The sequence below is a fragment of the Gadus morhua genome, chromosome 10, assembly GCF_902167405.1.
Source record: "Gadus morhua chromosome 10, gadMor3.0, whole genome shotgun sequence".
NCBI classification, from domain to species: domain Eukaryota; kingdom Metazoa; phylum Chordata; class Actinopteri; order Gadiformes; family Gadidae; genus Gadus; species Gadus morhua.
In genome coordinates, this window is record NC_044057.1 from 23,237,603 (window position 1) to 23,264,432 (window position 26,830).

Genomic DNA, 26,830 nt, shown 5'->3' on the forward strand with positions numbered 1-26,830 from the left:
TATGTCTGTGCGCGTCTATTAACGTATTTAGGACCCTGAGGTAGTTTCGCCTCCACGACCCCCATGCCGCCGCCCCCTCCACCGCAGGCACCTCACCCTGCTCGGCGGGCTGGTCCAGCCTACTGCACGGTCCATTGTTCGGCGATTGATAGGCTGGCAGCCTGAGAGAGATGAGAGAGACTGGGGGACGGGAATGCCCCATTCATACTCTACCCACATCTATACGCATTGTAACTCCATCAGTAAAGGCATACTGCCGATCTGCTCATGTAGCCTAAAATCCAGACAAATAGAAAGATAAGCGTCTCGGTTTTGGGCCACATGGGATAGATAGCCTGATCGCTTTTTGAGATTATTTAGTTTATTTTTTTTATTGTAGGCCTATGCACTGAATCGCCCGGGGGCTGTTTTTTTTCTTCTTTGGTCACGTTGACCGTTTATTTATCCAGAACACGCACTTCACTCGTTCTGTTCCGCTTCGAAAATGGATTTCCGACTCTCTTTTCTCAATGTCCCGCTGTTCGTCCTCTCCACGCTCGCTGCCCTGTCGTGGACTTCGCGGCCCGTGTCAGCGGGGAAGAGTTGCAGCGACACGCGGCAGGTGTATGCAGAGAAAGGCTACAGTACCAATACTGCTCCTCTGACTCAAATCTCCGGTATGACAGACTGTACAAGTAACCGTTTTGGATTTCATTAATTCATACTGTTGTCTGATATCTGTGCTTGTAGATTCCTGGCTGAAAAAGGGCTAATGTGCAGAATGCAACTTCACTCAATTGGCATGTTACATAGGGCGAACAAATTGCGAACACCGGTGCAACAAAGAACCTCGCCCCTAATTAGGGGTGTCTTGGAGGCTGTACTGTGTGAGGTCCTATAACCATTTGTTAGCGGCAGTCGCGTTTTCTTTTTAAACAGTATGGGATGAACCGTAGATTGTTGTGGTCTCACGGTGGTTCATATAGCCTACACATTTTAATTTCAACATGGTAGATTACACAATACACTGTATTTGAATAGAACAACATGGCATTATGTTTCGTTTCGGATTTGGTGTTTGATGGGGATTTGGAGTCTAATATTGTCTGAAAGGTGTGACTGACACAGACAGTGTCTTTAGGTTTTGGGGGTTGCATTAATGAGCATTGTGTTTATGGAAGTCTGTTCCCGGCGGAATCTAGTAATGCTTTACTTTGGAATTAGGGGGTGTACAATATTGATTGATAGCACGTGTGTGTGTGTGTGTGTGTGTGTGTGTGTGTGTGTGTGTGTGTGTGTGTGTGTGTGTGTGTGTGTGTGTGTGTGTGTGTGTGTGTGCCCGCGCATGCTTGTTATCTATGCTGAGTCTTGGCTCACTGTCCCGCGGGCCTGGGGAGCAGATGGCCAGGGAAACGAGGGATGTGGAGAGGTAGTTCTGAAATGGAAATAGAGGGATAGAAACCGCTAATAGCAAAACACACACACACACACACACACACACACACACACACACACACACACACACACACACACACACACACACACACACACACACACACACACAGAGAACAAAAGCAGTATGTTGAGAATCGGAGAGGGAGGATTTTTTGGTTCCAGGTTTATTAAATATAAAATGTCAGACAGCGTTAAATCATTAAAGAATATTGGAAAAAAAAAACACCCCTCATCTTAATTGCTGTCTGCATGTACCCCCCCCCCCTTGCTTGACGTTTGCATATCATTACTTTTGACATATCAAGGCCCAACCTGAGTTGACAAAGAAGACAGATTGAAAATGCATTATTCATGTCGGCAAATTCTAATTTTTGTCAAAGGTGATTATTTATTTATTTCTCTTCTTTTAACCACAGTAAAATAGAAAAGTAACAGGGTACTGATGATGAGCATCTTATTTTAGGCATTTTTCACCCTACAGCATCACAAAACAAAATCATTAACCACACAATACCAATCAACAACAACCTCACCATGAGGACATTTCTAAGGTAAGATATAAGATATAAGATGAACTTCATCAATCCCAGACGGGATTTATGGGAGAACTTAGGTTAATGACTGCGATTGGTTAACAGCAGTGCGCTCCATTCCGTCTGATTGGTTGTGGGCTGATTGTTGCTTATTTCCTATTGGTCCAGGTGAGCACCTGCGGTTGTGTCCCCAGGACTACACCTGCTGTTCGAGTCAGATGGAGGAGACTCTGTCCCTGCAGAGCGAGAGAGACTACCTCAAAGCCATCGAAGACACCAGCCAGTTTCTCTCCACCACCTTCACCCAGAGACACCGCAAGTTTGACGGTGAGACGAGGCTCACTGAACAAGCTAATGGAACAATTGGATCATAAATTGAGGCTGGATTTTCTCATGCTTGTCTGAGTTGTGTTTTGTTTGACTCCGAGCGGAGTCTTTCTTAAAAATATTGATAATTGCTCATGAAGTTGCTTTTAGTTCTTCAGACCTTGTGTTTCTTTGCAGATATTCAGCATAATTCTTCCCATATCTCTGATTTATATTGTCATTTTTGTCTTGGTGTTCCAACTCTTTTCCTTTATGTAACCAAACCAATGAATCATTGAAGTAGACGGAGAAAGTAGGAGACTGCATGTGTCCTAAATAAAGACGATGACTAATATATTTAAATGCGAGTATATTAAGGTGGGATTTACAGATAGACTGGATCTTATGTAACCATCACACTGGGCTTTTAAACCAGGCTGAACGCAGCGCCTACACAGAACGAAGCTGTCTTGTAACTGAGAGGTGTAGGGGCGTGGGTGGTTGTATCTGGAGCCAACATCTATAACCCTGCCTGCTTCTATGTGTCTCTCAAGAGTTCTTCAAGGAGATCATAGATCTGTCGGAGAAGTCCATGAACCAGATGTTTACCACGACGTATGGAAGACTGTTCACCCAGAACGTCCGTGTGTTCCAGGAACTGTTTTCAGAACTTCGCAAATACTATTCCGGTGGGTTGAGTTGTTTTGTTCTTTACATGGAAACAGATCATGGTGTAGATCGGTTGATGCAGTGCTCTACTCGATGTAAAGGTTTTGGCATGTTTTGGGGACAGAATTGAAGAAAGAGATGCTGGAGAATTGATAGATGCCATATGTCATAGTGACAGTCTATTTCACATCCCTGTTGCTTTGTTTTGGCTCGACAGCAGCTACTTGGCAAGCCCAGGCCCGATCTGTGTTCGTACAGCTTAGTCTACCATCTCATCGTCATAGAGAGGCACTTGCGGTTTTGTGCATGGTAGAAACCGTAGCTGCGGATATTAGAATAAAAATCACCTCCAACAGCCTACTGAGTAAAGCACTTGTCAATTACAGTAATATTATATGTAATGGCTTAAAATCTTAAAACCAATAAACAAACCAATCTGAGAAACTACAAATATGGATTGCATATATCATATTAACAAAATATAGCATTTTTTATTCATCTATCTCGATTTTAATTCATCTTCCAAATTCCCTGTCTGGGATCTCATCTTGTATTGAATGTATGGTTTTGTCCACAGGGGGCAGCGTAAGCCTATCGGAGGTCCTGTCTGACTTCTGGTCCAGCCTGGTGGAGCTGGTGTTCTCCCTGGTCAACCCCCAGTACCAGTTCAACGATGACTACCTGGAGTGTGTCACCAAACACGCAGAGCAGCTGCAGCCGTTTGGCGACATGCCCCGCAAGCTACGCGTTCAAGTATGTACCCTGAAACTTAAAATGAGTTAAAGTGTTTGTCGTACAACAACACGGTAAACCTATTTAAAACAAAACCTAGTACAGATGGTACCGAACTCTCAATCAAAACCTAACCGATCTGGTTTTATTCTGTGTGGCTGTGTTTTTAAGGCAGCAAACTTTGATTTGAAAACCCAATTTCATCCACTCTTGAAATTGAGTGAGCATTGATTTTGGTCTGTGAAGCAAAAGGCTGGAAAAGCGAATCATGAACAAAACCTGCAGCAACAGGGAAAAAACCACAGTGCAGCTCTGAGTTTCGTGGTTCACGGGTGTTCTCTGTGGAATTCACAGGTCTCCAGAGCCTTCATCGCAGCCAGGGCCCTATCTCAAGGCCTGGCCACTGGCCGCGACATCGTCAACAAAGCCACCAAGGTGACTGATTGCCCTCCGTCCTCCACCATCGCCGCTGGTGCTCACATCTTTTGTGTCGTGGAAAAATGTATCGTAACTGTACTATCCCATTATATAAACCTTGTATGTATAATAACTTATGAATTGAAAAGGAATTTGTATTCTCCTTGGACCTAGAGATGTCTCCCTTCCTTTCTATAATTGAAAGGTGTGGAGATAGTTGGCATTTGCATTGCCACTGTAGCCACGAAGTCTGCCCCAACACTGAGGCCATGCCAATTGACTTCTTTGTTGTGTCGATTATTTTAACTGTCTTGTCGCCTTGCTTGCAGCCTTGCAGTCACGTCCACTTCCCCCATAATGTATTGCTATTTAACTTTGTCTCTCACGCCATGGCTGACTTCCACCATGGCAAACCCTAAACCCTCCACCATGGCCAGTCCTATACCCTCCACCATGGCCAGTCCTATACCCTCCACCATGGCCAGTCCTATACCCTCCACCATGGCCAGTCCTATACTCTCCACCATGGCCAACCCTATACTCTCTACCATGGCCAGTCCTATACTCTCCACCATGGCCAGTCCTATACTCTCCACCATGGCCAACCCTATACTCTCCACCATGGCCAACCCTATACTCTCCACCATGGCCAGTCCTATACCCTCCACCATGGCCAGTCCTATACTCTCCACCATGGCCAACCCTATACTCTCCACCATGGCCAGTCCTATACCCTCCACCATGGCCAGTCCTATACCCTCCACCATGGCCAGTCCTATACGCTCCACCATGGCCAGTCCTGTACCCTCCGCCATGGCCAGTCCTATACCCTCCACAATGGCCAGTCCTATACGCTCCACCATGGCCAGTCCTGTACCCTCCGCCATGGCCAGTCCTATACCCTCCACAATGGTCGCTCCCCCTCACCTTTGTTTCCCTTGCATTTATTGGCCACGATGGGGAAAGTTTCCCTACAAGAATCCTGTAAAACCATTGTCTCGTTGAATATATGCTTGGGAGTTGTGCTACCAGTATCTTTAAAATGAGATCCCAAGTTATCCTTCATCACTTTGCCACCCACCCTGTTTTTGACGTGGGTCGTTGTGTGTTTTCTAGCTGAGCGCCGGTTCGGAGTGCGCCCGGGCCCTGATGCGCCAGTGGTACTGCCCGCTGTGCCGGGGCGTGCCCACGCTGCGGCCCTGCCACTCGCTGTGCCTCAACGTGATGAAGGGCTGCCTCGCCAACCAGGCCGACCTCGACACCGAGTGGAACAACTTTGTCGGTGGGCACGTGCGAGGGAGAGAGTGGGGGGACGCGACGTGCACGCTAGTTAGTTATGATAGAGCGGCAGTCGTTCTTGTCGGATCGGATAGATGTTCTACGGCTATGTCGGTTTTATATTTTTGCATCGCTGTAGCTGCCAATCGGTGAGGACACGAAAGGTCACATGACATTCTTGACTTCATGATGATGTGATTTAGTTATGGTCCAGAAATCATTGCACTTTTCCCTCATATCTTGTGATGAGCGTGATTACTACTTTGTTATAGATCTCTCTCTCTCTCAGACTCTCATCTAGTTCACTCTGTCCACTCCTAAATAATTATTTTGTAGTTGCAAAACTAATTCTAACACGGTTTTATCGACCTGGGTTTAATATTTTCCTTTTGGCGGCCCGATAAACTATTGGCCAAGATTGCTTGTTTGATTCCCAGCAGCAAGGTTCTGTGTTAAATCCCCATGTCTGCCGTCTACCTACCTATCTACCTATCCTATAGCATGAGGCCTAACCCCCTATCAGGCTGCTGCTAATCGAGAAGTATTTTCAAATTGAGACTAAACAACGAGAGTAGAGTCGGCTACAAGGCCTACACTGTTCAAGCAATGATTGACCTTGGGTCGACCTCGTATGTTGATCCCCATCGTCCTCCTGTCAGATGCCTTGTACCAGGTGTCTGAGAAGCTGGAGGGCCCGTTCAACATGGAGCTGGCCGCTGAGTCCATCTCCGTCAAGGTGTCAGAGGCCATCATGCACATGCAGGAGAACAGCGTCAGCATCTCAGCCAAGGTGAGCCGCAGGCGCTCCTGAAAGGAACGTCAGAAGCCGGGCGGGACCGTGGTGGGAGTCGTTATACGTGGTCAAGGGGAAAGGCTTTGGATTTCAACTTCCGATGTTCTATCTACTATCTAACCTATAGAAGTTATACTATTTTCGATGTTACCTTGTGTTACCTCTCCCTCTCCTTCCACCATTTTCTTTGCTGATTTACATTGAGGATAACATTGGAAGCGATTACCAAAGACACATTTCCAAGAAATTGCACGTCCAAGAACTACACACATATATTACCATTCCTTTTTAACGATTGATGTTATTTATGTTAATTTATTTATGCTATTTATGTCAAAATGCAACAACTTGAAATTAACTTTCTTCCATTTAAATGACGCTGACAGTATTGTGCACTTCCATGCTAACTGTGCTAACGAGCTAACAATGCTAACCGAGCTAACTAGCTATGCTATGTGTGTTCAGGTGTTCCAGGGCTGTGGGAGCCCCAGGCCTGCCCCGGCTCGATCCAAGCGCTCCCCCAAGGAGCCGGGTGGGAGCCGCAAGCCCTTCCGCACGTACAGTCCAGAGGAGAAGCCCACCACTGCCGCCGGGACCAACCTGGACCGCCTGGTGAGTTGGGAAGGGGGGCAGAGAACCTGCTCATTAATGACTCGTAAAAAATTATTCATAATACTTAAAGAAAACACATGAGGTAGTACACATCTGTCTATGAAAGCGGTGCTAGTTTTAAAGTTGACGTTAGAACTCAACACTGCAGGGACAAATCGACTGAATGCCAGCTAGCATTCATCTCAACCTTGTGCTCCAAAGCGCAGCGACTCTGTGCTTTAATGTGACTCACAGTGTTTCCTCTCGCCCCCGTCCAGGTGACTGAGCTGAAGGAGCGACTGCGGCCGATGCGGGGCTTCTGGGTGTCTCTCCCACATACCATCTGCAACGACGAGAAGATGGCGGCCGACGTCAGCAACGATGACCGCTGCTGGAATGGACAGACCCGGGGCAGGTGTGTGTGTGTGTGTGTGTGTGTGTGTGTGTGTGTGTGTGTGTGTGTGTGTGTGTCTGTGTCTGTGTCTGTGTCTGTGTCTGTGTCTGTGTCTGTGTCTGTGTGTGTGTGTGGAGACAATATTATTACCAATGTCATAATATTGTCAACCAACAACGTACAAGTAATCATGAAATTACACTTACTATTCAGTTCGATCAATCTTTGTGTGTAGCTTGAGTATTGAAGCTTTTGCGGTTTGCTTGCCAGGTACCTGCCAGAGGTGACGGGAGACGGGCTGGTGAGCCAGATCAACAACCCCGAGGTGGAGGTGGACATCGCCAGACCAGACGTCCGGACCAGACAGCTGATCGGTGAGCTGAGGGTGGCCGCCAACAAACTGAGGCACGCGCAGGCTGGACAGGACACTGACTTCATGGACAGTAAGGACTTTCTTATGATTCTGGTGCAAATGGTCAAGATGACCAACTGAAATCAATCATCTTGTTTTATTTTAACAAACAATTTGTTGCTAGGATTACAGATAACACAATGAACTGCTGTATGTTGCTGTCCTCCATATTGCAGGTGAGGAAGGCAGTGGATCTGGGGGTGGAGACAGAGGTGAGAGGTACAATGATGATTGGCCAGGCTATGGTCCTAACTCCCCACCTTATAGCCAACCCCCTCGGAGCCCCTCCTCCATCCCTGCCAAAAAAACCCGTGTGCGAGAACGAAATGGCTCGAAGTGGAATAAGAACAATGGCCATGGAAGAGCGAGGTCAGAATCCTGCAGGCTCACGTTCTCCCCGCTCTTTCTGTTGTCTTTGATGGTTGCTGTCTCCCCCTTCTGGAGATAACAAGTTATTGCACCTTTGAGCACATTGGTCAGGAGTTTTAATGGAATGATGATCTTTTGTCTTAAGCACATGTCTCTTGGAAATAATTTTGCCTATTGGTCACACCAGCAAACACATGAAACTAATTGAATTTTGTAGGGGTTAGCAATAATTGTTAGCCAGCTAGTTCATAACACTAATACCTAACTTCTATTTACCTGGTTATACAGTACCAATATGTTTTTTCGTGATTGTACGATAACTGCCAGCTATCATATTTTATTTAAAAAAGATTACATTTAATATTCTGACATTCAGTTGGTAAACCTTGAATTAAGTTGAGGAATTAAATCAGAAAGGGAGGATGAAGAAGTGAGTCAGCAAGATCATTTATGTCCGCCATTTTAATAGTTGACAAATTATTTGCAGATATAAATGATGAATAAGGACAGACGTAACACCAGTAATTTATACTAGGCTATATTCCATTCTGTCTCCCTAAGGTAATATACAAAGCAGCTAAATACTTTGGAAGTTATGTCACTATTTTGAACTACAGTGGGTCATCTACTTAATTGTGTTCTGCTACATATGTGTATGTATTTTTTTTTATTTTTGTGATATTTGATTGTATTTATTTATTCATGTATTTATTCTGCTCGGTTTCATGATCAAAGTGTTCTTAAAATGTGTGTGTGTGTGTGTGTGTGTGTGTGTGTGTGTGTGTGTGTGTGTGTGTGTGTGTGTGTGTGTGTGTGTGTGTGTGTGTGTGTGTGTGTGTGTGTGTGTGTGTGTGTGTGTGTTCTATTTTGTGCATACCACTGGTGTGTTCTGAAGAGATGAATGTTGTCACAGAGAGTGTGTTAGAACATTGAATTATTGGTTTTGTATGGACTTTAACACAACTGAAATTGAAAGTTAACATAGATAATGGTCCTTAATTATTCTATGCAGAATGCCACCAAAACACAAAATGATGCCTGAAGCTTTTGGATTTAGATGTTTTCGTAATGGGCCAAATAAAGACACAAAATGGCACAAAGAGAATGTATAGATATCGGCAAGGACACTTTCTGTTAAACAGCAACTTAAGAAACCTTTATTTGTGAGGGGGAGGCAAACCGTTTATTTTCAGCTCATGTTAATAGTGTTCAGCATTCAATTCCAAAAATTTAGAGTATTGAGTTGATTTAGTGTGTTTGATTCAACTAAATCAAATGGATTCATTCACCACACAAAGCAGATGAATGAATTGAGGAAACATCAAGCTTTTTCTGTACTAATTGTGTACTTTGATATGTTAGAAATGAATTTCTATGTATGTTTTTCTAACACCTTGACTGAGTTTTTTAATGTAATTCTGAAAGTTCCTGCGAAATGTATCAGGATGTCATTATTACCGTACTGTAAACTCTATTATTTTGCACAATCACATGAGAACCAGTATTCAAACAGCAATGGCACAGTAATCCGAGATGCTTGTGACGATCAGACTTAAACTATGTTTGTGGCCTCTATGTTGTATTAGGACCATAGTCCTTTAGATCACAGCCTGTAGCCTGCCGTCGATACACTCTTGTAACACATTCCATTATGGTGAATGAATAGCACAACTTTTTCGTGTTGTAAATGTTGTTTGGTATTAAAATTAGCTTTTGAGCTTCATTAAAAAAAACATTAGGAAAAGTTGTTGCCCAGCGTTTCTTTTTTTGTACCGAGAAGATGGCTGATGTTGTTTTGTATATAAATGAGCTTGGATGCACTTCATGGCGTAAACATTCACGAAAGGTAAGGCCATCTATCTTAGCAGCTGTTCTTTAAAATTATGCTTGTCAGGTAAGATGGTGGACATGATGAATGTCCACCACCATCAAACAAGGACATGATGAATGTTACATCTTTAAGTCCTCCACACTGACATTAAACTTCATCATTTTAAAACATATCACATTGCGTTAATGTAATCACATTGTGTCACACACATCTCTCAGCTGTTTCCGTGTCGTCGATGCATTCGAAGGAGTCGAGTGAACTTTAGAGGCACGAAGCTACATCCACTAGGTGGCACCAGAGAAGTATCCTAGTGCTGACTGAACTCAATACTAAATGATTTTAATAAGTCATGGTTATATCTGTTCCTTTTTAAAACACTATTTCAGCTTCAATTAGATGAACTCAAGTTAAATTGCCTTACATAAGATTTGACTATTTGTTCATTTCATCCAAAGGTCAACTTTTGTTTTACTTTTAGGATGCATGAAACCTGTTTTCTAGGCACAAGCAGTAGGCTTAACTTACCACTGCACTCCATACACCCTTCTTCGAAGTATTCAGAGTTACTATTTTCAATTATAGGTTTGGTCCAGTGGGAGGGACATCTCAGACCCTAATTACTCTGCCCTCACACCTTTGACGGAAAGGACATGAGCTGACCTCCTCAATGCTTCGTAAGATAAAGTCAGCGACGATTAAATAGCATGAAAACCTGCTCTTCCCTTCAATGTGTACCATAGAATCATGCAAGATTGAAATTTATATAAATGAAATATATAAAAATTAGTTTAAAACATGCAGACATTTTGAGGACAACTAGAAAGGGCAAAACTCTGTTATTAATGACCACAAACACGCACACACACACGCGGATGCACGCACGCACACACACAGTTTATAGTTAAGAAGTTTTATGGTGTGTTAAAGGCAACGACAGCCCTCCCCTCTCTAAAAGGAAGTCACACTCGATGCTTCGGGCTTGTTGCATGAACTGCAAATCTACACTGGCGGTTATAAAACATGCAGCCTGAAACAAACCAAAAGCATCATCAACAAGGTGGGCTCAAGAGGGGGTCTTCTGATATAGCATTAGGCATGTGAAACACAAAGATATGGTTTCCTACAATTATATAGGTTAACTATGACGTAAGGATTTATTTAAAAAACTTTTGTTGCTCACATTGTTCTGAAATCTTTGAAACATAAAGGAAGATTCTGAACAAGGCTGACATACAATTAATTAATTCTCTTAATTGGCCAGAATCTGATTAGATTCAATTTTAGTGTTTGTTAAATAATTATTAGTAAATCTTGTTTGTTTGTTTCTCTTTACTTTTTAGTGCGTATTCAGACCGAAGAGGTTCCTCGATTGGTCTTTTTGAAAACAGAAAACCTCGGAGATACTGTCACTCTGCATTGTTGTGTTTTGAACGAATCTATATTTATTTTAAACAGGTTTAAGCAATCTCTTGAATTCATTCCCCAAGTGGATGCTTTATGAAAATTATTATTATCCATCCTTTAATTCAAGAATCACAGTAGGAGTTGGAGCTGACTTTAATCTGATAATCAGGGATATAAATAAAGAGGATGAAGCAAACTATTTCTGTAACCAAGGAACTCACTGTAAGAATAATTGGAAAACCGGCAAATTTTTGACCGTCAAAGGTAACATTATCATTACAACATTTTGCTTGTCTTGCTCATAAGCCAAAATATTTTTAAGCAATTTCATTAGGAGCAGTTGATTATTTGATGATGAATCTTGTTTTTAATCGTGCAGATGGCAATGACCAGAGGTTTGTCTCCCAGACTGTGGTCCAACAGCCTGTGTCAGCATCAGCTCAGCTGGGAGACCCTGTGGCTCTCCAGTGCTCTATTACCTCCCAGAGGACGGCCACAGTAACCAGTGCCAAGGGGAACCCAGTGTGTACTGGTTCAAATCAGGACCATCTCACCCTGCTGCCATTTATATGAATGAAAACAGTAGTGGTGAATGTCAGAATATATCTGGGCCTCCGTCTGCTCCACAGAGCTGTGTCTACACTCTCCCCAAGAACAATGTATACTCCTCTGATGCTGGATCCTACTACTGTGCCCTGGCAGCATGTGGGGAGGTGTATTACCTTGAGGACGGACTAAGAGAGGAGAATGAATAGCATACAAAGGAAATAAATACAACGACATATATTTAAACTGTCCAACAGACTGTTTGGACATAGTGAGAGATATGTATAGATCTCTGGTTCAGTTACTAGCTACTTTCAGACCACAGTGCTGGCACAGCCTGCACAGGATGAAACCTCAGATGCTTTGCCAGTAAAACCACAGCATTGAGGACAACATTAGATCACGAGACTAGACACTATGAAGGCAGCATCATCCGTGTCTCAGAAGCCAATCATTATTTATCGGTTATGTTGATGAACTCTTCTTTTTTACATCTTGTACTCGCACAAACACATACATCATGCACACACACCAAAATATTATATAGCCGGTGAGAATTACTCTTGCTTGGATCACATGGCCAAAATCTAGACTGCATTATTATTACAATATTTATTTTACAACTAAAACTGTCAGTTATTTAACCAAAAGGTAACAGGGGTTGAATTATAGTGGAAGATTCAATCGGTATTAGAAAATTGGTGAAAGACATTTGAAAAAACAACAAAAATGTGGTAGACAGAATTTCTCCTCATCGTACATTTAGGGAAACAAATGAAATAAATTCTGGCTTTCGATGTTTGTAATATGTGATAAAAACAATGCAAATGCCACGTTTTCAGTGTTCAGTTTGGATTGAAATTAAATGTGATCTCCACTTAGTTTTCTGTGTCGCGCAGTAGCCTTGCTGCTCTCAGTGTCCTTAAGTTCCAGCCAATCACTGATGATCTAGGATATGTAACGCCTGTGTTTTAAGGACAAACCTTTCACTTAAAGTCAGTACAGCACTAGTAGAGAACCGAAGCGCAACAATGTTGGCAAGAGTTTTTGCTTTTACAATTCTTATTGGGTCATGTAAGTAAAATTCCTCTAAAAATCTTACGTCCAAATTGTTTGACTTTGTCATTTCTGCAGTTTACTGTGTTTTTTGTTAAAAATACAAAATTGAAATCATTTGGGAAGAATAATTTAGACCAGTGATTATTTTATTTTTTTCAGCGATGACTGAGACCAAAGAGGTTCCTCCTATCGTATCTTTGAAAACAGCAAGACTTGGAGATAAAGTTACTTTACATTGTGGTGCTGAAAAGGAAAGTAGAAATATTTTATGGTACAAGCAATCGATTGGATATGTTCCCCAAAAGCTTGCTTTAATAGTGGGTGGATATAGTGAAATTATCCCTCCTTTCGATTCAAGTTTCACTGCAGCAGAACCAGACATGGATCTGAACATTAGATCTGTGAGTAAAGAAGATGAAGCAAACTATTTCTGCCAAGAGCATTATTCAAAGGATTGGAGTGGACTTTTTTTGTCTGTCAAAGGTAAGATATCCAGTTCTACTTATTTTCTATATCATCATCTGAAAGTAGCCCAAATATATAGTATTTCTCAGCTTTGATGATGATTATATTATGTCAATGTTCAGATCCCAATGACCAGAGGTTTGTCTCCCAGACTGTGGTCCAACAGCCTGTGTCAGCATCAGCTCAGCTGGGGGACCCTGTGGCTCTCCAGTGCTCTATTACCTCCCAGAGGACGGACCCCAGTAACCAGTGCCAAGAGGAACCCAGTGTGTACTGGTTCAGATCAGGACCATCTCACCCTGCAGTCTTTTACATGAATGGAAACAGGAGTGGTGAATGTGAGAATAGTTCTGGGCGTCCATCTGCTCCACAGAACTGTGTCTACACTCTCCCCAAGAACAATGTAGACTCCTCTGATGCTGGGACTTACTACTGTGCCCTGGCAGCATGCGGGGAAGTTGTGTTTGGAAATGGAACCAAGCTGGACCTAATATATGCTGGACCTGGTCAATATATTTTACTTCCTACTTCCAGTTTATTTGGAAAATATTTAATTAAGAAGATAATATACACTGAAGTTCATTATATGTGAATTTTATTCCATACATTGTATCTTGCATCACTTAATGTGAATGTAATGGTACAGAATATGACATGAATCTACAGATTCCCATTGTTGTCTGTTTCTAGATCACAACTTTTTAGCGATCTTGGTGCATCGGATTCTGTTGGCTTGCTTTCTGGTTGTGATTATAATCCTCATTCTAATCATACATTACAGGTTAGTGAGCATTGTAACACTACAGCACATTCACACATTCAACCCCTCATATCAGGAGCATCCTACCCAGGTTTTAGTGTGCGATATCCTTTTATTATATATTTATACTTGGGTATTTATTACATTACAGGACAGAGAGAAATGGAAAGGTTCTGTAAAGGCCCTATGTGCAACGAGGAACTTGGAGGAAAGGTAACAGGGAACATTTGTTACATGAGGAACAAAATAACATTTGAACATTGCTGTACATTTCATTTTATATTTGTAAGACTTCAAGCCAAAACAGGGGTTAGATGACTACTAATATGTACCATGTCATGACTCTTGTCAACTGTGAGTCCTCTCTGACGTTTGCGAACTCTGTTTTAGGACATAGAAAACGGATTCCTTGAACTACGCAGCATTGGAGTGTGAGGGAAGACGAACAGTGGATGACCCAGAAGAGTCTGTTATCTGCTGTCAGAGAAACCTGCAACTGAAATCCATCGATCTGGTCGAAATATAGTTAGAATTCCTCAATATTGTGATGCATCTGAAGTATATTTCCAAAGGTGTTAAAAGTACAAGCTTAAAATACGTTGAGAGAAGATAAGGTAAACAGTAACATTACGACAATGCTCGGATAGCACTCAACAATAGCGAGAGAGATGATAGGAAGCAATACTTAAAGCGCTATTTTTCATTAGCTTGTAGTATTAACTACCACTTAACATTGGTCGTTATACAATGCTTCAGTTTCTGAAGCTGCACAGAGCACATTCACTTGGGCTCATTTTGGTTCTAGCCATAATGTGTGTCCTTGCCGAATGTTTTTGTGTCGCTGTAAAAATGTTCATGTGTTTCATTCATTTTCAAACGTTCTAAATTTTTTGTTAATAATGGAATTTAATGAATTGATGGATTTTCTATTGTTTATCTGATGTGCTGCAAAGATGAATCTATCCACTGGTGTTTGTGCATTTCTGAGGTGTTGATGAAAATAAGAATTGGAACACCAATTGGAACATTTCTATGTACAAAGAAAGTGAATCCCTCATATTTCTTTTCAAGTAGACATTACATCAGTGTTTATCAAAGAATGGCTGAATAATCACTATTAAGTATGATATCCTCACCTGAAAGTTACTATTTAACAATCTATGTTTAGATAAAAAAACAATGTAATATTTTTATTATAATAAAACAATTTGTAGTGCTGTATAGTTCATAATTTCATATTTTGTGTGTATATAAGATGTAAAAACAGTTGTATCATATGCAATAGGTATCAGTTATGCAGTTACGGAGTAAAAATGAGGATATCACCGGGATGCAACAGATTTGGCTCTTATATTCATAAGGCATATTTAAAATTTAAATGTATTAAAAAAAAATAATTTATATTTTAAGCTGCTTCAAGAAATGGAAGCCTCTAAAAACCTTAGAGGCCAATAAAGCCTGATTCTGAAAAAGCACATAAAGATACCTACATATTTCCTTCTTGTTATTTTTTTACCACTGTGGTGGAAACCGAGAGCATCGCCCCAAGCAGGGGCTGAGCTGAGGGGCGAGGACTGTGGCTACACGTCTCTGTTCTACACGCACAACCAGCGCTCTGAAACATCCATCGACCTGGCTCAAGGTCAACAGGACGTGCTGCTGCGGTTATTCAGTAAACAAGCATGAAATGCACACGCATTTCCTATCACTGACCGAACCTGAAAGGGGATTTTTGTGTTTGTGAAGAGAGATTTTTTTATGGGTACTGGGTGAACTGAATGATATGGCCACATGTTATGTACAATATACAATAACTCTACACAATACTATTATTTGAAGTAAGACACTGTTTGTAAAAACAACATGACATTGATTCAACATTGTCCCCATTGTTGACGCCTTTGTTGTGTCTCGTCCTGTTTGGCCAGGTAGCTGCCAGAGGTGATGGGAGGACGAGACAGCTGATCGGTGAGCTGAGGCTGGCCGCCATCAAACTGAGACCAGCGCAGGCTGGACAGGACACTGACTTCATGGACAGTAAGGACTTTCACAGATGAGCTTCCTAATGATTCCGGTTTAAATGGCAAAGCTGACAAACTGAAATCCTTCATCTTGTTATATTTAAACCACCATTTGTTGATAGGATTACACATTACATGATTACTTGCTGTCTGTTGCTGTCCTCCATATTGCAGGTGAGGAAGGCAGTGGATCTGCGGGAGGAGACAGAGGAGGGAGGTACAATGATGATTGGCCAGGCTATTGGCCTAACTCCCCGCCTTACAACCAACCCTCGCAACTCCTCTTCCCACCCTGCCAACATCTCTCGTGTACGAAGCGGCTCAATGTGGAGAAATGTATGCTTGTACATTATTGGCTTTGCATAGACTTAACAAAAATGAAATAGAAAGTTAACATTGATAATGTTCCTCAATTATTCTATGCAGAATAAAACAACAACACAAGACAATGCCTGAAGCTGTTGGAGTTAGATGTTTTTGTAATCAGCCAAAATACAGCACAATGAGAATGTATATTGGCAAGGACACTTTCTGTTAAACAGCAACTTAAGAAACCTTTATTTGTGAGGGGGGGGGGGGCAAAGAGGTTTTTTTCGGTTAATGTTGAGCATTAGCATTGAGGTTTTTCTGTATTGGTGAACTTTGATATAATGCTCCTGCCTAAAGTTATTTCATTACTTTTCATTACTTGAGAACCAGTATTAAACAAAAATGGCACAGTAACCCGAGATGCTTGTGACGATCAGACTTTGTGGCCTCTACATTGTATTAGGTAGTCCTTTAGATTCCACTCTGTAGCCCGCAGTCAGTTCTCTCTTGACATTCCATTATGGTGATGAATAGCACAACTTTTTGTACTAAAATGAGCTTTGGAGCTTCATTCAAGAAAACACGAGAAAAAGTTGTTGGCCAGTGTTTTCCTATTTGTTCTGAGAAGGTGGCTCGTGTTGTTTTTTTACATATGAGCTTGGATGCTCTTCAATGCGTAAACAATCACTATACAGTAAGTAATTCCTCCTGCAGCAGTTCTTTAAAATGAGGTTTGTCAGTCATTTCAGAGGTATCCAGGTAAGATGGTGAACTGGGATTTTTTAAATCCTGCGTACTGCCTGGCCGCTGCCTGGCCCCTGCCTGCCAAGCCACAGGCCCCGGCTCCGGCGCTGCAGCCGGATGCTACTCATAGCACCGACAGCACGTCATGAGTGATTGCTGTTCGTTTGTGCGGCGAACTGAAGTAGTAGTCATTCATCCTCAAAATTGAAAGCCACGGTAAAAAACGTAAAGGCAGTGCCGGGAAATTGAGAGACAAAAAGATTACGTCTCTAGCCGATGCATTTAAATGTCAGAAATTGACTCACTTGTTCTTTTGTACGTCTGCGCCAACTAATGTTGGCAGTAGTAATGTCTCTGCAAAACAACCAAAACAACTAGATGGCGCCAGAGTTTTGTCTTATTACTGAATGAATTCATGCAGTCTTATACTGAATGAACTCAAAACCAAATTATTATAATAGGCAATTTATTTCAATATTAAACCTCATTTTGACAAACTTAAGAGAACTTGAATTGTAATAAATTATTTTAGGTAACATTTTTTTTACCTAAAAATTTGACCGATTTTTAGGTAAGCTATTCTCCTTCTGTGAGGATGTATGCATTCTGCTGTCCAGGCACAAGCCAACCCAGTCTCACGGAAATACGTGACACTGTCACATCATTTAATCTATTCATCGTGATCTGGGACATGTAATTTAAAAAATGTTGTGCCAAAAAGCACACATTTCTAAATGTATGACAGTTGGCCACCCGTTTCTACTTTCACCTTTGATTCTGAGAAATTGGGCTCTTCACGGATATATTTAATGCAGGTGGGCTGCTCTGTAGGGCAAACCGCGACGGAAAAAAAGGTAGCTGCTTCATCTCTTCTTTATAGAATGAGTTTTAAATTTGTGCTTTTGGTACGAAAAATTGAAATTACGTGTCCAAGATCACGAATGAATACCGGTAGATTAAATGACGTGTGTCACGCATTTCCGTGAGTCTGGGATTCACAAGCAGTGGGCTTAACTGACCCTCCATACACCCTCCTTCGAGATGTTCAGTTTCCTGCTACAAACCTATTTTCATTTATTTCTTTGGCAGAGAGAGAGAGGGACCTCAGATCCTAATTTCCTCTCTCTGTTCTGTGATTGATATCCAATCAATTATATGAAATAAAATGTTTTCATGGAAAGTCATTATCGTTTAAATAACATGAATATCTGCTCTTCCCTTCAAAGTTTAATCATGCATCAGTGAAATGTATATGAATGAAATATATACAGATAAATGTAACATTTGCAGATATTGTGGAGACAAAGAAACACAAAGAAAGTGCAAAACCATGTTATGAATGCACACGCACACACACACACACACACACACACACACGCACACGCACACGCGCACACGCGCGCGCGCACACGCGCCCACACACATACACACACACTCGCCTTCCATCTGTACTAGACTTGCTTCTCATAACCAACCCATCAACTCTATTGACTTATGGAACGTTTTGCGTTACTGTGGCTAGAATGTGTTGTGCTCAGTCTATATTTAAACCAAACTTTCCACTCAGGTTTCAAGAGCGTGAGAGGTGTTGATAACGTGCAGTGGTACACTTTTTTGCAGTGGCTTTTTTTTGTGTACCACAGGTACACAAAAAAAGTTTCGGCATAGTGAGATATATTAACACATTCACGCAAGAATTAGTTCTATCACTGCGTATTCTGTCTATTTATATTTAACAGTTTTATTTTAATCTTAGCCGATTTCTGGAGCTATAAGCTGTTAACCGTGGTTGTATATGTTGCGAAGCGTTTCTTGGCGCAGTTACATACTTCAACCATGAAACGGATACTGGAAAATGTGTTTTGAGACTAAATAAGAATTGGCCCCATAAAATGCATGCAAGCTTCATGAAAAAGACACTCAAGCCCGTGTGGATGAGGACTATGCTCTAAAGGACTTTGCCATCACCAAGCTGAGCCATCACAGAACAGTTGCTGAAACAACTGCTCTTTTTAAGATGCACCCTCCCTGCTGTCAAGCAGACCTGAAAGCACAGCTACCCTCAGCTTATGTCCCAGGTGGAACCACTCACAGGTTACCACCAGCCATGCCTTGTCACTCCTCAGGGCTGACACGAAAGCCTTGACAGGAGCCTCCTCCAGTGTTCTGTAACAACATGAAACAGCATTCCCCCTGCTGTTGTTGGAGACGTCACATCAAGTAGAGTACGTGCCTCAAGAAGAGAAGAGACTGAACAAACCCCTCCTCAGCATGCGACGGCAATCTAAAGCTCAGGGACTTCAAACATAAACAAAACAGTCTTCTATACATCTCTAAGTTGCTACAGATCAGTTTGGCTCCCTGATTAATATTTGTGAAGCTTTTATCTTCAAAACCACAGACGAATACATGTTTTTTCCCATCCAGATTCAGAGAACCAATGCATCTTTCATTTAGTGTACCTTTTAATAGTCATTATTCTAAAACACTATGACAATGTACACTAGATGCTCAGATAACCGATTTCAGTGAACTTGGTCTTTCAATCAGAATGTGCAACTTATTCATGCTGAACATCACACCGTTATTTAAAACTACAACTTTTCTTCATTCATACTAGTGGTAGTAGTAGTAGTAGAAGTACTATTATATATATATAAGCAAATGCAAATATGTTTCAACATGTTTCTCTGTTCTGCAAGTCAAATATCAGGTTGAGAGGAAATATACGTCCATTTCATGGTTGGTTTCTGCAGAACCTTAGCAACACATCCTGTTGATACCTACAAGCAGGTTATGGTTAAGAGTTTTGGCGGTGTGTCGAAGAAAAAGGCATGACCAGCCACAGCTCTCGCCTCTCAGCTCAACCACTGCTAAGGGCTTCGCTCTGTTATGTTTCCAACACAAAGGAAAGGAAGTCACACTCGATGCTTCCGGCTTGTTGCATGAACTGCAAATCTACACTGGCGGTTATAAAACATGCAGCCTGAAACAAACAGATGCATCATCAACAAGGTGGGCTCAAGAGGGGGTCTGGTGATATAGCCTTAGACATGTAAAACACAAGAACATGATTTACTGCAATTACATAGGTTTACTAAGGCACACTAATGATTTATTTAATTATTTAACTCGCATTGTTCTGAAATCTTTAAAAAATAAATCAGGATTCTGAACAAGGATGTCATACAATTAATTAATTCTCTGAATTGACCAGAATCTGCACAGACATCTGTTTGGGCGAGGAGTAGGAGATTTTGAGCCGAAAGTCCAAGCGTGGACAGCTGTATATGGGGGTGCGGGTGTGAGGGCTCTCATTGAAAATGAAGGTTTCAAAAGTATAGAACATTGTGTCCAGGGTGGACTGTACCAACTGGCTGGAGTTGATGGCTCAGAGGAGTGGATTCAACCAGAGGAGATAAAGAGGGCCGCTTGCCCTTTTCCTTTTAACACACTTCCTGTGACTTACCAGTACATAAAAGCATCCATGGTGTAATCAAATGTTGCACGGTTTGGGTCATTAAAGCTTTCCTACATTCTTTAATCAGTGTTAATGCATAGTTTCCCCATCTTGTAAAGCTCTTTCTTACGTGTCGAGTCAACGTATGCGATTATTATTATTTATAAACGTTATTATTTATTGGTGTATATTATTACTACTTCCTTCGTGAAGCCAATGAGATATGCAAATAAGCTTCTAGATGAATAACATGCCCAAAAATGTGCAATTCATTCACACTAGATATTATAGATCTTGTGAAATTATAATCATACAATTCTACATTTACAAACATTGCACTATAATATTAAAAGACGTCAGAAATACCACTACTCCTAATACTCGTAGGCCTACTTACCTCACTACGACTGCACTTACTAATACTAATACTATCAGGAACGTCATCTGAACATACATGTGCTCGATACGGCGCGTCACCAACTGTTTCTTTGTACATTGAAAACAATCAAGATGTATAAAGAATGATGTCATCATTTATGAGTGAATGGCACTAGCGTTGGTGAAATCGAATTGAAGCTCTCTGATTGTTTGTTTGGACACAGCTACTGGATGATACGAATTCAACAACTTCATTGATCATGGCAGTGTTAGCCTAGCATCGCGAGACCGTCCGGATAGTTTGGATGCATGATGTGAACATATTTAAAAACGGAAGACTGGCCTTAAACAGTAGCATTATTTAGTCATTACAAGTAGATAGAGGTAGATTAATAACAATGATTGAAAATGTAATGTTCAGAGAAACTTTAAAGCCCAGGGAACTTTTGTAATCAAGAAAAAATACAAACAGATAATAATAACTACAAATATGAGCGACAAATATGAAGTGCCACAAACATTGGATCATTGGCTTGCTTCAGTTTGCGTCTTTAAGTTCCCAGCCAATCACGTTGGATCTATGATTCTGTAAATGTTGGTCTATCCAGTCAACATCTTTTACTTCAGAGAGAAGGGGTGCTAGTTCAGCACCAAACCGTGACAATGTTTGCATTATGTTTTGCTATTTCAAGTCTGAGCACAGCATGTAAGTACTTCTTCTATTCACATTAAAATTGCTCACTTTTTCATAAAGTGTAAATTCACGGAAAATATTTGTGTTTGTTGAAAATAATTATTAGTAAATCTTGTTTGTTTGTTTCTCTTTACTTTTTAGTGTGTATTCAGACCCAAGAGGTTCCTCGATTGGTCTTTTTGAAAACAGCAAAACCCGGAGATACTGTCACTCTGCATTGTGGTGCTTTGAATGAATCTATATTTATTTCATACTGGTTTAAACAATCTCTTGGATTCATTCCCCATGTGGTTGCTAACAGAATTTATGAAAAAATATATTACCCATCCTGGAATTCAAGGATCACAATAAGAGTGGGAACTAACTTTGATCTTATAATCAAAGATATAAATAAAGAGGATGAAGCAAACTATTTCTGTAACCAAGGAACTCAGTATAAGAATATTTGGAAAACAGGCACATTTTTGACCGTCAAAGGTAGCATCCGTTTTTAACATTTTGCTTGTCTAGGTCATAAGCAAAAATATATTTTATGAAATTTGATTAAGCAGCAGTTGATTGATTTGATGATGAATCTTGTTTTTAATCATGCAGATGGCAATGACCAGGGGTTTGTGACTGTGGTCCAACAGCCTGTGTCAGCATCAGCTCAGCTGGGAGACCCTGTGGCTCTCCAGTGCTCTGTTACCTCCCAGAGGACGGACCCCAGTAACCAGTGCGGAACCCAGTGTGTACTGGTTCAGATCAGGACCATCTCACCCTGCTGCCATTTACATGAATGGAAACAGGAGTGGTGAATGTCAGAATAGTTCTGGGCCTCAGTCTGCTCCACAGAGCTGTGTCTACACTCTCCCCAAGAACAATGTAGACTCCTCTGATGCTGGGACTTACTACTGTGCCCTGGCAGCATGTGGGGAAGTTGTGTTTGGAAATGGAACCAAACTGGACATAAGAGGTCGATATATATTACTTCCTACTTCCAGTTTATTATGGAAGGTATTTAATTAAGACAATAATATGCATTGAAGTTTATCACATGTGAATTTACTCCATATATTATATTTTGCATGACCTAATGTGAATGTAATGGTACAGAATATGATTGGTTCTACAGATTCATGATGACCCATTGTTGTCTGTTTCTAGATCCCAACTGTCATCTAGTGATCTTGGTGCATCGGATTCTGTTGGCTTGCTTTCTGCTTGTGATTATAATCCTCATTCTCATCATACATTACAGGTTAGTGAGCATTGTAACACTACAGCACATTCTATGCGAGATCTCATATCATGAGCTTCTCCACAACATGCTTCCCAACCTTGTTGAAAGAAAGGTTTTAGTGTGCGATATCTTCTATTCATACTAATAGTTATTAATACATTTGGAACAGAAACATTTGAAAATTGCCGTACTTTTCTTTTAATATTTTTAATATTTTCTGAATGTTAGCCCAAATGGTGGTTATATTACTATGAAATGTAGCATCAGGTCAACTGTGTTTCCTAACTGACGTTTTGAAATGCTGGTATAGGACGGGGGAACCAAAACCCATGCAGAGCTAGAGTTCTCTGGCAGAAAAACCAAAGGAGGGAAGAAGAACAGTGAAAGCACTCAGGAGAGCCTGTATTCTGCTGTGAGAGAAACCTGCCCCTGAAGTCTATCAAACAGGTCCAAATCTAGTTTGATTTCCTCAATATTGTGACCTGGATGTGAATTACGTTTCTAAAGCTGTACAAAGTATAAGCTTAAAATTAGATTAGATAAATTAGGGTAAATAGTATGAATATGAGAGGAGCTTTTTTTCATAGGCATGCCTTATTAACTGCCACTTAACACTGGGGGTTTTAAATGCTCGGGTTTGTAAGGCTTCACTGACAAGTGTGGTATATTTGTGTGGCTGTGGCGATGTTCATGACGTTTCATTCATTATTAGTTATTTGCTACTCTCAAAATGTTGTTAATAAAGGAATTGAATAAATTAATAAATATGTTTATATTGTACATTCAAATTCAAAGTTTTATTGGTCACATGTTTGCAAAAATAACATTTTACATGCAGTGAAATTAAAAAGGGGTCACCACTGTGTCATTCATTGTGCAAATTACTGGAAGCTGAATGAATAATAGATAATAGAAATTTAAAAACAGACATCCCTTAATGAGGTGATAAAAAATATATATATATAAAAGTGCATAGAACGTGCATGGATGCAGAAAGTGCAAGAGTGGCAGTTATAGTCCCCCGGAGTTAAGCAGTCTAACTGCCTGCAGAAAGAAGCTCCACCTCAGTCTCTCAGTCCGAGCTTTAAGGCAGCGTTGGCGTCTGCCTGACTGCAGCAGGGTGAAGAGGCCAGCATCTGGGTGAGAGGCGTCTTGCCTGGTTTTCCTGGCTCTTGCCCTCACCCTCTTGCTGTATGTATATTCCAGGGTGGGGAGGGGTAACCTAATGGGTCGCTCTGCTGAGCGCACCACCTCACCGTCTGCTGTTTACGCCATACATTCTAGACAGGATGCGTGAAAAATAAAAAATACAAAATAAAAATTTGGGTTCAGACGGTGCAGTATTTCAGACGGGTTTGAAGTCTTTGAGGAGAGCTGTACTCTAAGTAGTTTTGGAAACACTGTTCAGGATATTACAAATCTTCTATATGTTGTTGTTGGTTCTGGGTCCATTAAAAATAACAAATTGCCTAGTGCAGGGGATCATAACCCTTTTTTTGAAGGTGTGACAAAACCGGGGAGGTAATTTTGGCCCTGACCTGGACCCACTAAATATTTTGTGCAGTAAAATGCCTTCTCATAAAAAAGTCAAAAAGCTAGATAATTCACAGGTAAAGAAGACCTTTCATGATAAGTTTTGATAATTGTGCCCCACAACCAGACATAACAAGACAGGCAAACTGAAATTTAGATTTTGTAATACAAGTAAATTACTAAGATTTATTAAGAATATAAGAAACTTAGATAAATATATTCCCCATATGTTCAAGGAAACAAATGCTAGCTTTCAACATCACATGAATGAAAAAAGGTCAAAAGGTTCGTTTTCAGTTTTTAGATTCGATTTGAATTCAACATACACCTCAGAGAAAATCTAAGTGGATGATTCGCTTGCTAACTGGACACTTGAGTGTCAAGTTCAATCAGTTGATCTATAAATGTTGATTTAAACATGTATCCCTCTAAAGTCTGCATCTTCAGTGAGTCCAGCACTAATTCAGCATCAAAAGATGACTATCACAATTCTGAGTACAGTATGTAAGCATAGGCCTACTGTAGTAGAATCGTTTTTAAATTATTTGAACTAAATATATTAAACTATACCATAAATCAATAGGTACTTCATGGTTTTTAATTTTTCTTTGTTTTAGTACTAATTCAGGGGCCAAGATGATCCTTAATCACTCTATTTGAAAAGATGCTGTTACTCTACATTATGCAGCTTTGAATGTTAATAGTAAGAATTTATACTGGTGTAAGCAATCCGTTGGATATATTCCCCAAGCATCCTCTAGTGCAATATATGGATCTATAAATATATAACCGCCGATTAAATCAGGTGTCAAACTTAGTTAGAGAAGGAACTGACTTTAACTCAACCATGAAAAATGTAAATAAAGAGGATGAAGCAAACTATTTCTGTCATGAAGGAGTTGATGAAGACAAGAATTGGAACAACTTCACATTTCAGCTGCTATTTACATGAATGGAAACAGGAGGGGTGAATGTCAGAATAGTTCTGGGCCTCCGTCTGCTCCACAGAGCTGTGTCTACTCTCTCCCCAAGAACAATGTAGACTGCTCTCATAGATATACGTATATACTGACTAGATATCACATTCGGCTTCTTAGCATGCGTCAACAATGCCGCCATCTTGCTGCGGGGTAACCACCCTGCTGAATGAATGAACATCGATGGGACAGAAGTCCTTTCCCAGTCAAAATCACTCTTTTGATGCAATCTTCAAGCGGGTTGGTCTCTGTCATAGGTCAGAGGTGTAATGAAAGTAAAAAATGCATGATTTATTTTTAATACATTTTTACTAGCATTACCACAAACACAAGTTTGACCTGACCCGCTTGAAGATAACCTTAAAATAAGGGGATTTAGAGTGATTTTGACCGGGAAAGGACCTATGCCCTATCGACGTTCATTCATTCAGTTGGTTGGTCACCCAGTGGCAAGATGGCAGCAGCATTGAAACATACGTTCCACTGAACAGCGCAGCTCAGGCGATACCTAGTCAGTATCTATGGACTCCTGTGATGCTGGGACTTACTACTGTGCCCTGGCATCATGTGGGGAGATGTATTACCTTGAGGACGGAATAAGAGAGAATAATGAACAGCAGACAAAGGGGATAAATAAAACAACATATACAGTATATAAACTGTATTTTACAGACTGTATGGACATAGTGGGAGATATGTAATGATCTCTGGTTCAGTTACTAGCTGCTTTCAGACCACAGTGCTGACACAGCCTGCAGAGGATGAGACCTCTGATGCTTTGCCAGTAAAACCACAGCATTGAGGCCACAACATTAGATCACGAGACAAGACACTATGAAGGCAGCATCATCCGTGTCTCAGAAGCCAATTTTATTTATTAGTTAAGTTGATTAACTCTTCTTTTGTACATCGTGCACACGCACAAATACTTACAAAATTACCATCATGCACACACACCAAAATATTTAAGTGTGGAAGCCGATGAGAACTGCTCTTACTTGGATCACATTGCCAAAATCTAGACTGCATTACTGTTATTATTGGTACTACTAAAACTGTCAGTTATTTAACCAAAAGGTAACAGGGGTTGAATTATGGCGGAAGATTCAATCGGTATCACAGAATTTCTAAAAAATATATGAAAAAACAACAAAAATGTGGTAGACAGAATTTCTCCTCATAATACATTTAGGGAAACAAATGAAATAAATGCTGGCTTTCGATGTTTGTAATTTGTGATAAAAACAATGCGAATGCCATGTTTTCAGTGTTCAGTTTGGACTGAAATTAAATGTGATCTCCACTTAGTTTTTTGTGTCGCGCAGTAGCCTTGCTGCTCTCAGTGTCCTTAAGTTCCAGCCAATCACTGATGATCTAGGATATGTAACGCCTGTGTTTTAAGGACAAATCTTTCACTTGAGTTAGTACAGCACTAGTAGAGCACCGAAACGCAACGATGTTGGCAAGAGTTTTTGCTTTTACAATTCTTATTGGGTCAT

General features: G+C 40.9%; 2 protein-coding genes and 1 long non-coding RNA gene across 4 annotated transcripts in view; all 3 read left to right on the plus strand.

The window, feature by feature from the left end:
- The first annotated feature begins 88 nt into the window (after nt 1-88).
- On the plus strand, nt 89-9,672 carry gpc2 (glypican 2). 2 transcript variants are annotated; one of them, XR_003978367.1, is made up of 12 exons: nt 89-656; nt 2,136-2,294; nt 2,828-2,962; nt 3,520-3,695; nt 4,029-4,109; nt 5,208-5,373; nt 6,029-6,159; nt 6,628-6,774; nt 7,032-7,168; nt 7,418-7,590; nt 7,736-8,987; nt 9,030-9,672. XR_003978367.1 is itself a non-coding variant. In XM_030369053.1 (11 exons), the coding sequence occupies exons 1-11, from the start codon at nt 485-487 to the stop codon at nt 8,005-8,007; spliced, it is 1,749 nt and encodes a 582-aa protein (XP_030224913.1). In that variant the 5' UTR covers nt 89-484; the 3' UTR covers nt 8,008-9,672. The 2 variants fall into 2 exon arrangements, 1 of the variants encoding a protein (XP_030224913.1); XM_030369053.1 differs by having other exon boundaries at nt 7,736-9,672.
- A 3,016-nt stretch (nt 9,673-12,688) lies between these two features.
- Nucleotides 12,689-26,830, plus strand: part of LOC115552672 (uncharacterized) — a 76,326-nt gene continuing 62,184 nt past the window's right edge. The window contains exons 1-2 of the mRNA XM_030368960.1: nt 12,689-12,783; nt 12,928-13,160. Of these exons, the coding sequence (XP_030224820.1) occupies nt 12,741-12,783; nt 12,928-13,160 (276 nt within the window). The 5' untranslated portion in view covers nt 12,689-12,740. The remainder of the gene's footprint in view (nt 12,784-12,927; nt 13,161-26,830) is intronic.
- On the plus strand, nt 14,388-16,737 carry LOC115552684 (uncharacterized). The gene is made up of 2 exons (XR_003978357.1): nt 14,388-16,030; nt 16,189-16,737. It is a non-coding gene; the product is annotated as an uncharacterized LOC115552684 (long non-coding RNA).